We start from the raw sequence: 13,078 nt of genomic DNA, 5'->3' as shown, positions 1-13,078 counted from the left end.
GCCCCTGGACTCTCTAAAGGGAATAAGCATGCACCGTGCTGGAATGATCACCAGGCAACTGTAGTACAGGGCAGTGGCCTGCTTGCTTTGGGGAAAGCTAAATATTAACCTTGAGGTTATGGGGCTATTCAAAGTAGCAGTGCCTTAATTTTATACATATTTACATTTAAATATTGTTTTCCTGATGATGGCAGACACCTGTCCCCCTCAAAACTGGGGCATTCCCCAAGGCTCACCTATATAATTTCACACTAAAACAATGTGGAGGAGGAGGTGATGCACATGGGTAACATTTTAGCAAATTGTTCTCAGCCTTTTTTTTAAAGGAGCCTCAATGTAAACGTGTTGAATTACAGATAATCAGCATTGTGGTTATTGATGCAGCTTCATAAAATAAAGTCACAGAATTTTTAAAAGTTAAATATTTTTCCACTCAGTGTATACATGAGATTTCTGGAATATGGAGGCCTCAATTGGTGGTTTCCTTTCTGAACAGCACTTTCACATTCTGACTAGATTTGCTCCCAAGTGTAAAACCAATGAATGAAATGTTACCCTCCTCCAACATTCTCTGTGTACGGTGGGGGAAAGAGAAAAAAAAAAAAAAAAAACTAGGGCAAATATGGAAACCACACATAGGCAAACTGAAATAAACTCTTTTTTAAATTGACTGAAGGGAGGAATGGGAAAGACCTCCTAGAAATGATAGAGCACGGAATTCCAAAAACAAGGAGAAAAGGTTTGATTGCTGCAAAAAAAAAAAAAAAAAAATGGGGGGAAATGGCCCAGACTAACTGACCCGGTCATGGCCCTGGACATGAGAACTTGGTGAGAGCCAAGAAGATAAGGGGAAAGGCTACAATCTTTACATTGCAGCTCACTTAAATAGTTTTCTGGGGGTTGGTGGGGGTGTGGAGGGGAGAAAGATGAGGTTAGTTTTTAATATAGGGATAGGGAGAAGACAAAATTTCAGGGCATTGATGTTTGGCCTTATTTTACAGACTTCATGAAAGTCTCGTAAGGTCCTCAACTTCTAACAATTTCTAAATTTCTATTACATAGGAGCTATTTTATATCATGGAGATCTTCTCCATGTGAGCAAATTATGCATAAGTTTCCCCTCTTCCTGAACATCCATCAGGGTCTAAACCCTGAGAAATCAAGCAGAAGAAGAGCACCCCCATTTAGAATTCTTTTTTTACATCAAATTTTTAGAGATGCAAAACATTCACTGTTGTTTTGGTCACTGAGGTATAGATTAGTGATTTTGGATTTCTTTGCATTTGACTTATTTCCTAAGTTGCTGAAGAAATAAGAGTAAATGAAAAGGTCAAGAGATATCTAAGTTATCTGTTTGGAAGTTTGCATTTTGATGCAAAGTAGAGATGATAAAGCAAGCAAAGAAACCTGCATATGGTGAGATCCCTTGTGATAATTATCCTCAATAGGATACATATGAGGTCAGAAAGTTGGCATCTGTCAACACCAAGTATACCAACTTGGCAACAGCCAGATAATGAGGGGGGATTCAGACTTTGGAGTTTCACACTGAGCAAGAAAAGAATCTTGAAGAGTATAGAATGATTAAATATGGATCTAGTTTAAGATTGATATATTATGTCCGTTCTAGGGCTGGCCAGCTAAATGACCACAAGACAAGGACCTTTGAAAGAGACCAAGCTGGCTGTGCAAATTGTGATTTAAAGAAAGTAGTAGAAGGTTATTTGGCATTTTTGTTATTAGATAGATATCTTTTAAGACCTAAAATATTAAACAATAGTGAAAGCTGGGGAAGCAGGGAGAGGGGAGAGAGAAATGTACTTTCTTTTTTGCATAATTCCCTAAAGTTAAAGACGTAAAATAAAAGAGTAAACATAATAACCAGAGACTGCCAGGTGGGTAAGCTACATTTTCTTTGTTAATTAGTGGGTTACTGTCATTTTTCCATTTTTCCTGACTTACTATTGAATAAACATTTCCTATAGGTGACAAAACAGAAAAGAAAGTACAGAGATTTGTGGTTTGTGCTTCCTTTTTGAAAAAGAGAATGGCAAAACCATATATATATGTATATATATATATACATATATATACATATGTATGTATGTGTGTGTGTGTATATATATATATATATATATAAAATCTGTGTTTCACATTGTCTGCCAGCAGCAATACCTGGGGAGATATATATATATATATATATATATATATATATATATATATATATATATATATATATATATATATATATATATATATATATATATATAAGGTTTTTTCCCTACTATGCATATGTCACTCAATCCTTGGGACTGGAAACTATTTCTTCATCTCCAAATCTGGCATGTCTTTCACTATGATAGTCCCCTTTGCCTTCTGTGCCCAGTATGGTAATGACATTCCTCACAACTCTGGCCTTCGTATTTGACACTGCCGTGTGTAGTCCTAATCTATATTGGGGTCAGGATTAGACAGGCCTGGAGGACAGTGGTGGCAGAGGTGATCTGAAATAGTACATGATCCAAAAAACTATATTTGAATTACATTAAGTTTATATTTAAATATAACTGCTAGCTCTCCCAGTCTTCCTTCACCCAGACCAAGCCTGCTTTCCACACTCAGTCATGAGAAACTTTCACTTTCTCAAGTCCCTTAGCCCCCTATTTTGAATCAGTTTTACCTTCTAGTCCACAAAGATTGAAATATTCAACATATCCTCCATTAGGTATCCCAGAGCATCACCTCAAAATGACATTGTACTTCAATCAGTTTTCTCAGTCTTTTTCCCCTCAATATCTAGAGCAGTGGGTTTTATGTTAGTGCACCAGAACAGTGCCCAAGAATGATCTTGGATCTTGAGACCCATCCACAGAAATTCTAGTTTCATAATTCCATGGTTGGGACAAGGAATCTGTATTTTAAACAAGATTCTCCAGATGAGTCTCATGTAAGGAGAGTCTATGCAGTTCACAGTTTGAGAAACACTAGTCTAAAGGAAGAGATTGTCCTTTTTAAATTTTCCACTTGAATTGTGAAGCCCATTCCTCCAAATATCTCTGAAACTTACTCTGACACTTATTTTGTTTTATCTGCCACTTTCAGGTTCTCTCTCCATAAACTATTTTCATAAAATCACATTTTCTAATATTTAAAACAAAAGAACAATAGCCTCTGCTCTTTCTAGGTACTGTGCAATCTCTTTTCTTCCTTTAGCTGTCTAACTACTGGAATGTGTTCTATGATTCTCTTTTACTGCCCTAAATCTGAAATTTATTGCTACCTATGATGACCATTTATCATTTCCACTTTGTTCTTAATTTCTGCTGTATTTGGTCCTGTAGATCAGCCTTTGCTTTTGCGTCTCTTCCATGACCAGCAAACACTGCCTTCTAGTGGTTCTTTTTCTTCCTGTTACCCCCAACCCCCTGCCTTTAATAAAATTACCCATCAATGTTCCCATTTTCCCCCCTCTTCTTGAATTCAGAAGACAGAAACAACTCCCCAATTTCAGGATTTCAGGGGGCAGACTAGGACTTTTAAATTGCAAGAGTTAATTTAGATACATAGAAAAACATAACGAAGTATGGAGTATTTGCCCAACATTTTATGGTTCAAAAATGTTTTAAAACTTAGACTTTTAGTAATATCTTTTGAAAAAAACTTTCACAAATTAAGTTTTCTTGTTAAGTGACCATTCTTTTAACCAAATGGAACACCGGAACATACTGAACCACCAAGTATTCTCTAAATTGATATAGCAGTCATACATATAAAGATCTTTCCTCTTCTGGTTTTCTTATCTCCGAGTAGCAGGGCAGAGGAGAAGACCAAGTAATCATAGAGACCCCCTTGGTGAGGACTTTAAATTTCACAGTGACCAAAAAAAGTTGACTTCTCAATACTTCCTTCTTTGGGAGCCCAGAATAAGCTTTCTCTGACTATAATTCAGTGGAAAATCTGATACAAGAAATTGAGTAATATTACTCTAGTAATTAGCATAGTTCCCTTCCTCTTTTTGCCGAGTTTGACAATCATTTAGTCTTGAAAGAGATTAGTGTGGAGATGGAAACAAAAAATATTACATAAAACTAATGAAAAAAATAGTCTTAGATGAATACTAAAATGAGCTGCCTTTAAGAACAGAAAAAAAGTTTTTAAAAACCTTTTTTTTATTAAATGTGAGCATGAGGAGAATTAAGATGTTCTGGTCATTTGTGAGCAGGAAAAATTTTCCAAACAACATGAATATAGATAAAATAAGGCCTTCAAGAATTCCACCGGCATTTTGTTGTCCCGTTCATTTCCTTGGTGTCTTTTTTGAGTAGGTAGATACCTGGGTTCAAATATGAGTAAAGTACTTACATTATTGAGGGCTAGAAAAAGGATTACAGAAATTAAAGACCGTGCTCAAAGATTCGGAAATAAACTTGTTCAGATAATACAGTAATTCTCTGATATATGATATTGGGGTTTTGTTTGTTTGTTTTTAGCTAAAATGCAGCCTCAACTGTAACAAAGAATGGTTTACCGATAGGAATCAGCTAACATATTTGATTCTTTTGACAGATGACCAGAGACTGTTTCTCCAGAATTAATAATGTCTCATATAAGTTCCTCAAAGATCTCCTTTAAAGAAATATGCTAAATTGATAAACTCTTCAAGCCAAACCTTAGGAACTTCTTTGTTGGCTTTTTCCCATAAATTTTTCAATGAATTATAACAGCAATGATATGCCTATTATCAAAGTCCACTATAACAATCTATTTTTAGTTTTCTTGAATCCTCAAAATTATCATTAAAAAAAAATTTGTATTTTCATTGGGAGTATGTTCCCTGAAATATTTTCCTACAGTAATACTGTGCATATTGTGACATTGAGTTTAATGCTAATTTTAAGAAAGTAGGCTGCTAACAATTGTCATATCAATGCATTGGAAACATCTGGATTTTAGAATGTCAGAATCTGATTTTTTTCTAAAGAATTTTAGAGCTAGGAAATCACTTAACACAGCACCTTTATTTTATATATGTGAAAACTGAGTCCCAGAGAGAGTAAATAACTTACACAAAGTCATATAGTTAATTAATGGCAGAACTGGGGCTATAACTTTAGTCTCCTGACTCTGTCCAGTTGAATACTTATTGACTGAAGTAATCCCAGAGCTGTGTCATTTTCCTATGACACTTTTGCTAGATTAAACAAATATCACACCAGTTTAAAGGAATCTATAATTTGTCATATACATTGCATTTGCTCAATAGTTTTTCTGTTTAGCTCACATTTGTCACAGTGATAAAAATATTTTTAAACAAAGTTATACAAAGTTTGTATATATAAAATGTGCTTTCTATAAGGCATGTGAATTTCCAAGAATTTGCCAGTGCTCCTATTACTTTGTGCATAAATTGGCATCTACTCATACTTCATATCTCTTTTGCTAAAATAGCAAAATAAGCTGCTAGAGTAAGAGTTTAAATAGTGATAAAATTCAAGAAACCATGTTTTGTGGTGAACAAGAAATGAATATCCATATTTTAAGGTAAGGAAACAATGTTTAAGGATAAATATGGAAGCCTTAAGAATCTGCTGATAAACATGTTATATTGTCTAGTTTTTTTTAAAAAAATGATGCTCTTTTAATACCATGATGTTATTTTGTTATTTATATTTAGAGGCAATATTCTTTCTTAAGAATTACTATTATATAAACAATCTAGACTTTGTAGCCAGTACCTACTCATCATTACATATCTACTCAATATTACCATTGCCATATGGTAAACTTTCTGCCTGTCTGGTTAGCACTCAAAAGATGGATATCAAAAGAGTATTTCAATTGCAAGTAAATTAATTTAGTTCTACTTTTAATAGCCTTTCTAATTAACTTATGAATATGCCTCAACTAGACATAATTGTATGCATTTTACAGTTTTATGATAATTATACAGTTAATGTTCACACCATTGCTTCTTTTTTATAAATGACTACACTCAGTCCAGGGAGATTGTGACAACGCTATGCTTTTGGTAAATAATACTTAGGTTCTTCCCATGGAAATTCTAAAGGAACAAGACAGATTAGAAATTCCACTCTAGATAATTTAATGCTTGGCTGTTTTTCCAAGAAAATTGAAAAGTTTTATCCTACATTTTTGCAGGATCCCACTGGAATATTCTCACTGGATAAAACCATTGGCCTTGGTACTTATGGCAGAATCTATTTGGTAAGTGGAGTTACATTAGGTATTCATTCTGCATTTTCTAATAACAAAAATGATTGTTAAGTCGAAACCCTACACTGCAAATCAAATAATGCCAAAACATATTTCACTTTGAGAGAACGATCAAATTAAGATAGCTCAGTGACAACTGTGAGAATTATTACGAAAAAATGGATTGGAAAGCTATAGTGAACCAACCAACAAAACATAAGATCTAAACATTATTAGCAGAAAATTAATAAAATCACTAAAGGAAAAGAGAACTAATTCAAATAATATGTACTCAAATAAAAATATCACTTGTTTGATATTATATGTCCATACCATTCTAATTACTGACATTCAACTTTTAAGCTGAATGTTACAAAAAGTTTCCATAGCATTCTATATCATACTATGTACATGAATGTGCACACGTATGTGATAGCTTCCCAAATAATCTAACAAGAAAATCTCTGCATTTGTTTAATGATATTTATTAAGCATAAAATATATTCCAGGCACTGTGATAGTCTTAAGTGGTGAACAAAACAGATAGTCCCTACTCTTCCAGGGTTTATGGTCTAGAAATATGTAAGTGATTAAATGTGTGTATTTGTGTGTGGGTGCGTGGGGGCTTGGAGGAGGCAAATATATAAGTAAGCACAGGAATAACTATATAATTGCAATTGTAATATATTTCTGTAAGAAAATTCATAGTGATATAAAAGTAAAGAACGAGGGGCTTAATTTAGATTGAAAGTCAGGCTCCCTGGGGGAATCACTGTTAAAATGACATCAGGAGGACAAATATGAGATAACCAAGCAAAGGTATGGTTGTAGAGGATGATGTTGATTCATTCTAGGTAGAGCAGGGGCAGTGGTAAGGGCTGGATTGGAGATGGGGGGTGCTTTAGTGGCCCTATCACCTTGATCAGGTGCCCTTCCCTCACTCTCTAATATGGTGAATAGACATTTTCTCAACCTTGTATAATGTTATGTACAAATGCAGGGTTCCTCTTCCCCAGGAATGTCCCTCAAAAACCAGATCACTGTCCCTAGGCTGATCCTTACTGTCGACTGACCACCGGTCCTCTATGTATGGGTTGTGTAGACGTGTCTTGAAATGGGTCCAGTGGAAGGGGCCTCTTTCTAGTTCAGACAAAGGTGCCCTCTGCCTGCCAAGCCTTGTAACCTTAGGGCTGCATCTGCCCAGAAGTAGCTTATTTTTTAAATTCATCTACCCAGGTAGGGTGGGGAGATCTTTAAAAGTTGCGCAAATGTGCCTAAAGCACAGACTTTGAGTAGGAGAAATAGCATTGTGGAAGGATCCTAAAAGCAGAAAGAACCTTGGTGAGTATAAGGAACAGAGAGAGTATCAATATTCATGACAAAAGTTTTTTCAAGCCATTTTGACCTGACCTATTAACAGAAACAATAAGCTATAGACGGAAATGTGATACAGACACAAATATATTGTTTCTGTTACTTCAATTGCATTCTAGACTGAATGATTAGTTAACATTTGTGTGATCTAAGCAAATTTTGCCACTTTGTGCATAGATACCTACACCTTATACATAGAAGTTTCTCTTCTTTATGGCACATTTATAATTTCCATGGCTCCACGCACATTTTAATTCCTGAGGGGTGTGTAGTTAAGTGTGTGTGTGTGTGTGTGTGTGTGTGTGCGCGCGTGTGTATACTTGGCTTGATTTGAAGGTATAGAGCTCTCTCCACCATCAGATATTAGGAGTAAAAACCTCAGTTATATAAGGCAAAAAACAAAGGTAAGGCTAGATAACACAAAAAGATGGTTTCTCATCAGCAGTCATCAGAATTGTGATGCCATAAGAAGAAAAGTCAAGAGGGTAAAAAGGTGAGTTGTGCATGATAATTCTCTTTTTTAAAAAACTAGGGCTTAGGGGACTTCCCTGGCAGTCCAGTGGTTAGGACTTCGCCTTCCAATTCAGGGGGTGTGGGTTCGATCCCTGGTTGGGGAGCTAAGATCCCACATGCCTTGTGGCCAAAAAAAACCAAAACAGAAAACACAAGCAATATTGTAACAAATTCAATAAAGACTTTTAAAATGGTCCACATCAAAAAAATCTTTAAAAAAATAAATAAACTAGGGCTTATTTAGGTATAGTTTACACTTGGTAAATTCATCCTTTTAAGTGTAGAATTTTATGAGTTTGGACAAACATGTCCAGACGTGTAACTACCACCACAATCAAGACTTTTCAATATACATCTTAAATTACACAGTATACCTTCAAGTAGTATTCTACCACTTCACTGTGTGGTGTCCTAGTTTGTGTACTATGCTTATGGTTGTTATACATTTTGCTCTTAGGTATGATATGAACCTACACTACTACTACTATTTTCCCTCTACTCAATACTACTACTTTTTCTTTAGTCAGTTATCTTTTAGAGCAATTTAAAAAGAAGAAAAATTTATATTTATACTCATTTGAGCTATTTCTGGAATCTTCATTTCGTTGGGTAAATCCAAGTTTCTATCTGGGTACGATACTCTTTAAGCCTGAAGAACTTCCTCTAACATTTCTTTTAGTGCAGGGCTTCTGGTAATGAAGTCTCTGCTTTAGTGTGAGAAGTCCTTACTTCTTCATTTTTAAAAGATATTTACACTGGATATAGAATTTGGGGTTGACAGTTACTGTAGTTTCTTTCAGCACTTTAAAGATAACACTCTATTGTCTTCTGGCTTGCATAGTTTCTGAAGTCCGTTGTCATTTTCGTTCCTCCTTCTATCTTCTGGCTGCCTTTAAGATTTTTCTCCTTATCTTTGTTTTTCAGCAGTTTAAATATGAAATGTCTAGGGGTTTTGTTTTTATTGTGTGTGTGTGTGTGTGTGTGTGTGTGTGTGTGTTTGGTGGGGTATTTACCGTCCTCGGGTTTCTCTGAGCTTCTTCCTCGTGCTTCTGTGCTTCAGATTCTCGCTCAATGCTCTCCTGCCTCCCCTAGTGGTATACTGCTATCGCTTCTTTAAGTGCTTGTTAGCCTGATGGTGTGGGGCAGGGAGTTCTCTGTTTTCCTGATTCAACCCCAGTCTTAGGCAGATACTGTGCTTCTAGGTCATGAGAGTGAGACTTTCTTATTTACCCTGCCCCTCTATTAGTGGTAAGACATCCTAAATGTTTTGGACCCAGGACTAATTCCTGCGCTACCCCCCAGAAATAGAGGAGTGAATTATTTTTTTTTTTTACATTTCCCCCAGCTATATCAGGTCTTCCTCTGCACCCTGCGGGGAATAGGGTTTGATGTGCCCTTCCCCTAAGGCTTAGGGCTTTTATTCCATGGGGGGCGGGGAGAGAAATTGCACATGGTTTCACGCTTTTCCTACTGCAAGGGCTTCTTCTCTCCATCAGGTCAGTACCAGAAATCTGTGGAGAAAAGCTTATGACTGTGCATGTATTCCTCTTGTATCTGTGGCTCATGAGCGTACTGTACTCTTATGCTAGCCCATACTTGGCCTTTAGCAGTTCATTAAAAATTCAGCAGAATTCTTTTTTTTAATTTTTATTTTTTATTGAAACAGTTGATCAACAATGTTGTGTTAGTTTCAGGTGTACAGCAAAGTGATTCAGTTATACATATACACATAGCTATTCTTTTTAAAATTATTTTCCCATTTAGGTCACTTCAGAATATTGAACAGTGTTCCCTGTGCTATACAGTAGGTCCTTGTTGGTTATCTATTTTAAATATAGCAGTGTGTACATGTCAGTCCCAAACTCCCAATCTGTCCCTCCCCTCCACGCTTCCCCCACTGGTAACCATAAGTTCATTGTCTATGTCTGTGAGTCTGTTTCTGTTTTGTAAATAAGTGCATTTGTATCATTTTTTTAGATTCTGCATATAAGTGATATCATGTGATATTTGTCTTTCTCTGTCTGACTTACTTCACTTAGTATGATAATCTCCAGGTCCATCCATGTTCAGCAGAATTCTTTATACCAGCTTCTATGTGATCCTGTCTTCCCTCTGTAGCCACGGGTGAGCCAGTGCTCATGTCCCATCTCTCCCTGCAAGTGCTTGTCTTTTTTCAGACTTCAGACTGGCTGGTTGCCTTGAGACTTCTCTCTGGGTTCAAGAAAAGTAATGATTTCGTAGGTTATTCATGTTTTGATTGTTGTTAGGGTGGAGGTGGCACTCCTTTCAGCTTTCCACATCTTCATCAGGAGCCAGAAGTCCATGTCAAATTGAACCTTCATGAAGCATCTACTATATGCTATGTCCTGTACACATTTATAATTCCTAAGACTTGTATATGTACCTATTCACATCCAGAGATAGAGAACACTTCCTACCATCAGATCTTCAAACTAGAAACCTCTGTGTTACAGAAGGTGAATGATTACAGATGCTTTATTTACATTAGACAGATTTTCCTTTGTCACTCATTGATGTAACCTCTTTTTTCTCCCTCAAATTTATTTCCTTCTGTAAAAATTTTTGGGATAGTGGCACTTTATATAAATACCTCCTTCATGGAAAACAACCTTGAGTATGTAGTAAATGCTTTTAAAATGTTCATACTCTTTATACCAATAATTCCGCCTCTGGAAATCTATGATAAATACAAAAATATAGAAAAAGCATATATTCATTTTAGCAGAAAGGTGGCATTTTGTGGTGAAAAGTGGACCTGCTTTGGAACAAGACAGACTTAATTCAGTGCTTACTTGGCCATTAATTAGCTATGACCTTGAGCAAGTCACTTAACTTCTGAGTATAAATTTCCTTATTTATAAAATGGAGCTAATAATACCTACCTTGCAAGATTTTATAAAATTTAAAAACAATGCATATAAAGCACTTGGCACATGGTAGCTATCCTTAAAAGATAGCTACTGATATCATTATCACTGTTCCTATTACTTGTAGGAAGACAAATTCAGCAAAACACTAAATAGTAAAAAATTAAATGAAGTAAATTATCTCAGTTAATATATTATTTCTCTGAAAAGCAATGTTTATGAAGGTATCTAGCAGCATAGAACTATGTTTATGATATTTAGTAAAGTATTGCATATTATTTGTATACTCTTACAGTTCTGTTAAAACTTGCACATGAAAAATGGTGAATTAAATGGTTAGAATAGTGAGATACTGGATGTACTTTTCTACTCTATATTTTTTAATTGTATATTTCTAATGACTGTAATGTTACATGTTCTTTACCTAAATAATATATATGTATGTGTGTATGTATATTTTATATATATATATATATACACACATACATATACAATTCTGTATAGATACCCTGTATAACAAAATGGAAGCATGATACCATTCAAAATTAATGTCAGAGTGACTCATAGAGTCCTTTGCTTTTTCAGCTCTGCCAACCACATCCCCTGCTGGTGTTTGTTTTGGTTAAAGTCTCTCCAATGTCTTCCAGCTTGTTTCCAAGGCCTCGTTCTCTGGCAGGTTTCCAGCTATCTACTGAGGTCTGTGCACGTTGAAATGAAGGCTGAGTTGCACATTCCATATTGAAACCCTTTTCCTTTCCTTCTTTTTCTTCTAATTAAATGCCTGTCTTTCTACCCTCTCCCACCTCCTGCCAGTACAAACCTCACTTAAAATTGTGGGTTTTATTTTTCTCTCTCTTTTTAGGAGAAAGTACTGCTCTTTCTTTTTTTCCTCTAGTAGAGTTATAAAACGTAGTTTCCTCTTCACTTTTAGATGCTAGTCTCATAGCTTAAGAATTGTCATTTGAATTAGAATTTGCCCATGTGAGACCAAATTAACAAAAAGAAAATAGTTTGAAACTTGTTTTTAATGTTACTATTTAAAAAATAAACAATTTCCTGAAGAGCAATATACACGGAGAGACCACAGTTATTTTATGAAATATTAAGAAAGAGACCAAAGCACCTTAGGTTGGCTCAGTGAGTGGCAACCTGACTCTCCCATTAACTGACACAATACTTATAAATTGACTTTTCTGGGCCTGTTTCCTCAAGTATAAAATAAATGTGTTTCGTTAGATAATCTCCAGCGTTCTTCTGGCTCTTCAACAATACACCTAGCACAGTGCCTGGAACTCAAGAATGTAAACTATTCTTATTCTTACTGTCACCAGCATAATAATAACTAGCTTATAGTTCTTTCACCACCTTGCAAAATAGAAGTTGATTATTGGCTATTAGGTGAAGTAGTTCCTCATTTCACCAAATAAAATGATTCTCATCATGTTTTTCCATTCTTTCGTCCACTTTACTACCTGCTAGCAAGACCTAATATTTATCTCAGTAACTACTATGATGCCCAATGCAAAGGTAAAACTGTGTTACTGTTATCTAACAGCATTTTCTTAAGCAGAATACTATTGGGGTAAGACAATGAACTGAATCGCCAGAGTGAACCAGTTTGCCTTGCCCTTCATGACGTCTTGACTGTACTTCTAACTTTAATCACCTATTCCCACGTTGCCATTTGCAGGTGGTGAAGGCAGAAAAAGAAGTGGGAAAAGGTTCAAGGCAACTGTTTCAAGCAAAGGAAAAATTCACCTGAAATAGGGTAAAACTTTACAGTTGGATCTAGAGCTTAATTTTCACACGTCCCTGATGCCTAGTTGGAACTCAGTTAATGCTGGTGGAAGGAAGGGACTGGGCCAAATATATTATTGTCCTAAAACTTAAAAACATACCCTGGGCATAAGTAACCATCTGTCCTTGATATATATTAGAGGGGTCATCTGCCCCTTGGCACTCAGCAGATTAAGTCAGATATAGAAGGTGTGTCATTACAATGATGAGCAAATTCCTGAATCTATTGCTCTCTGGAAGTGTACTGTTGAATACGGTAATTTCTTTTTAAAACACTGTCCAATGCGTCCCTG

The 13,078-nt window shown here is 35.7% G+C and overlaps 1 protein-coding gene across 3 annotated transcripts in view; it reads left to right on the top strand.

Annotated features, from left to right (window-relative positions):
* The window catches only part of NRK (Nik related kinase), a 166,860-nt gene that overhangs the window by 1,234 nt on the left and 152,548 nt on the right, over nucleotides 1-13,078 (top strand). For all 3 annotated transcript variants that reach the window (XM_067722527.1, XM_067722526.1, XM_067722525.1), the window contains exon 2: nucleotides 6,160-6,225. In XM_067722527.1, coding sequence (XP_067578628.1) covers nucleotides 6,160-6,225 — 66 coding nt within the window. The remainder of the gene's footprint in view (nucleotides 1-6,159; nucleotides 6,226-13,078) is intronic.

This window comes from Pseudorca crassidens, chromosome X (genome assembly GCF_039906515.1).
Source record: "Pseudorca crassidens isolate mPseCra1 chromosome X, mPseCra1.hap1, whole genome shotgun sequence".
In the NCBI taxonomy this organism is placed as follows: Eukaryota; Metazoa; Chordata; class Mammalia; order Artiodactyla; family Delphinidae; genus Pseudorca; species Pseudorca crassidens.
The sequence above is the reverse complement of the archived record's forward strand: the minus strand, read 5'-3'. Positions and strand labels throughout refer to the sequence as shown.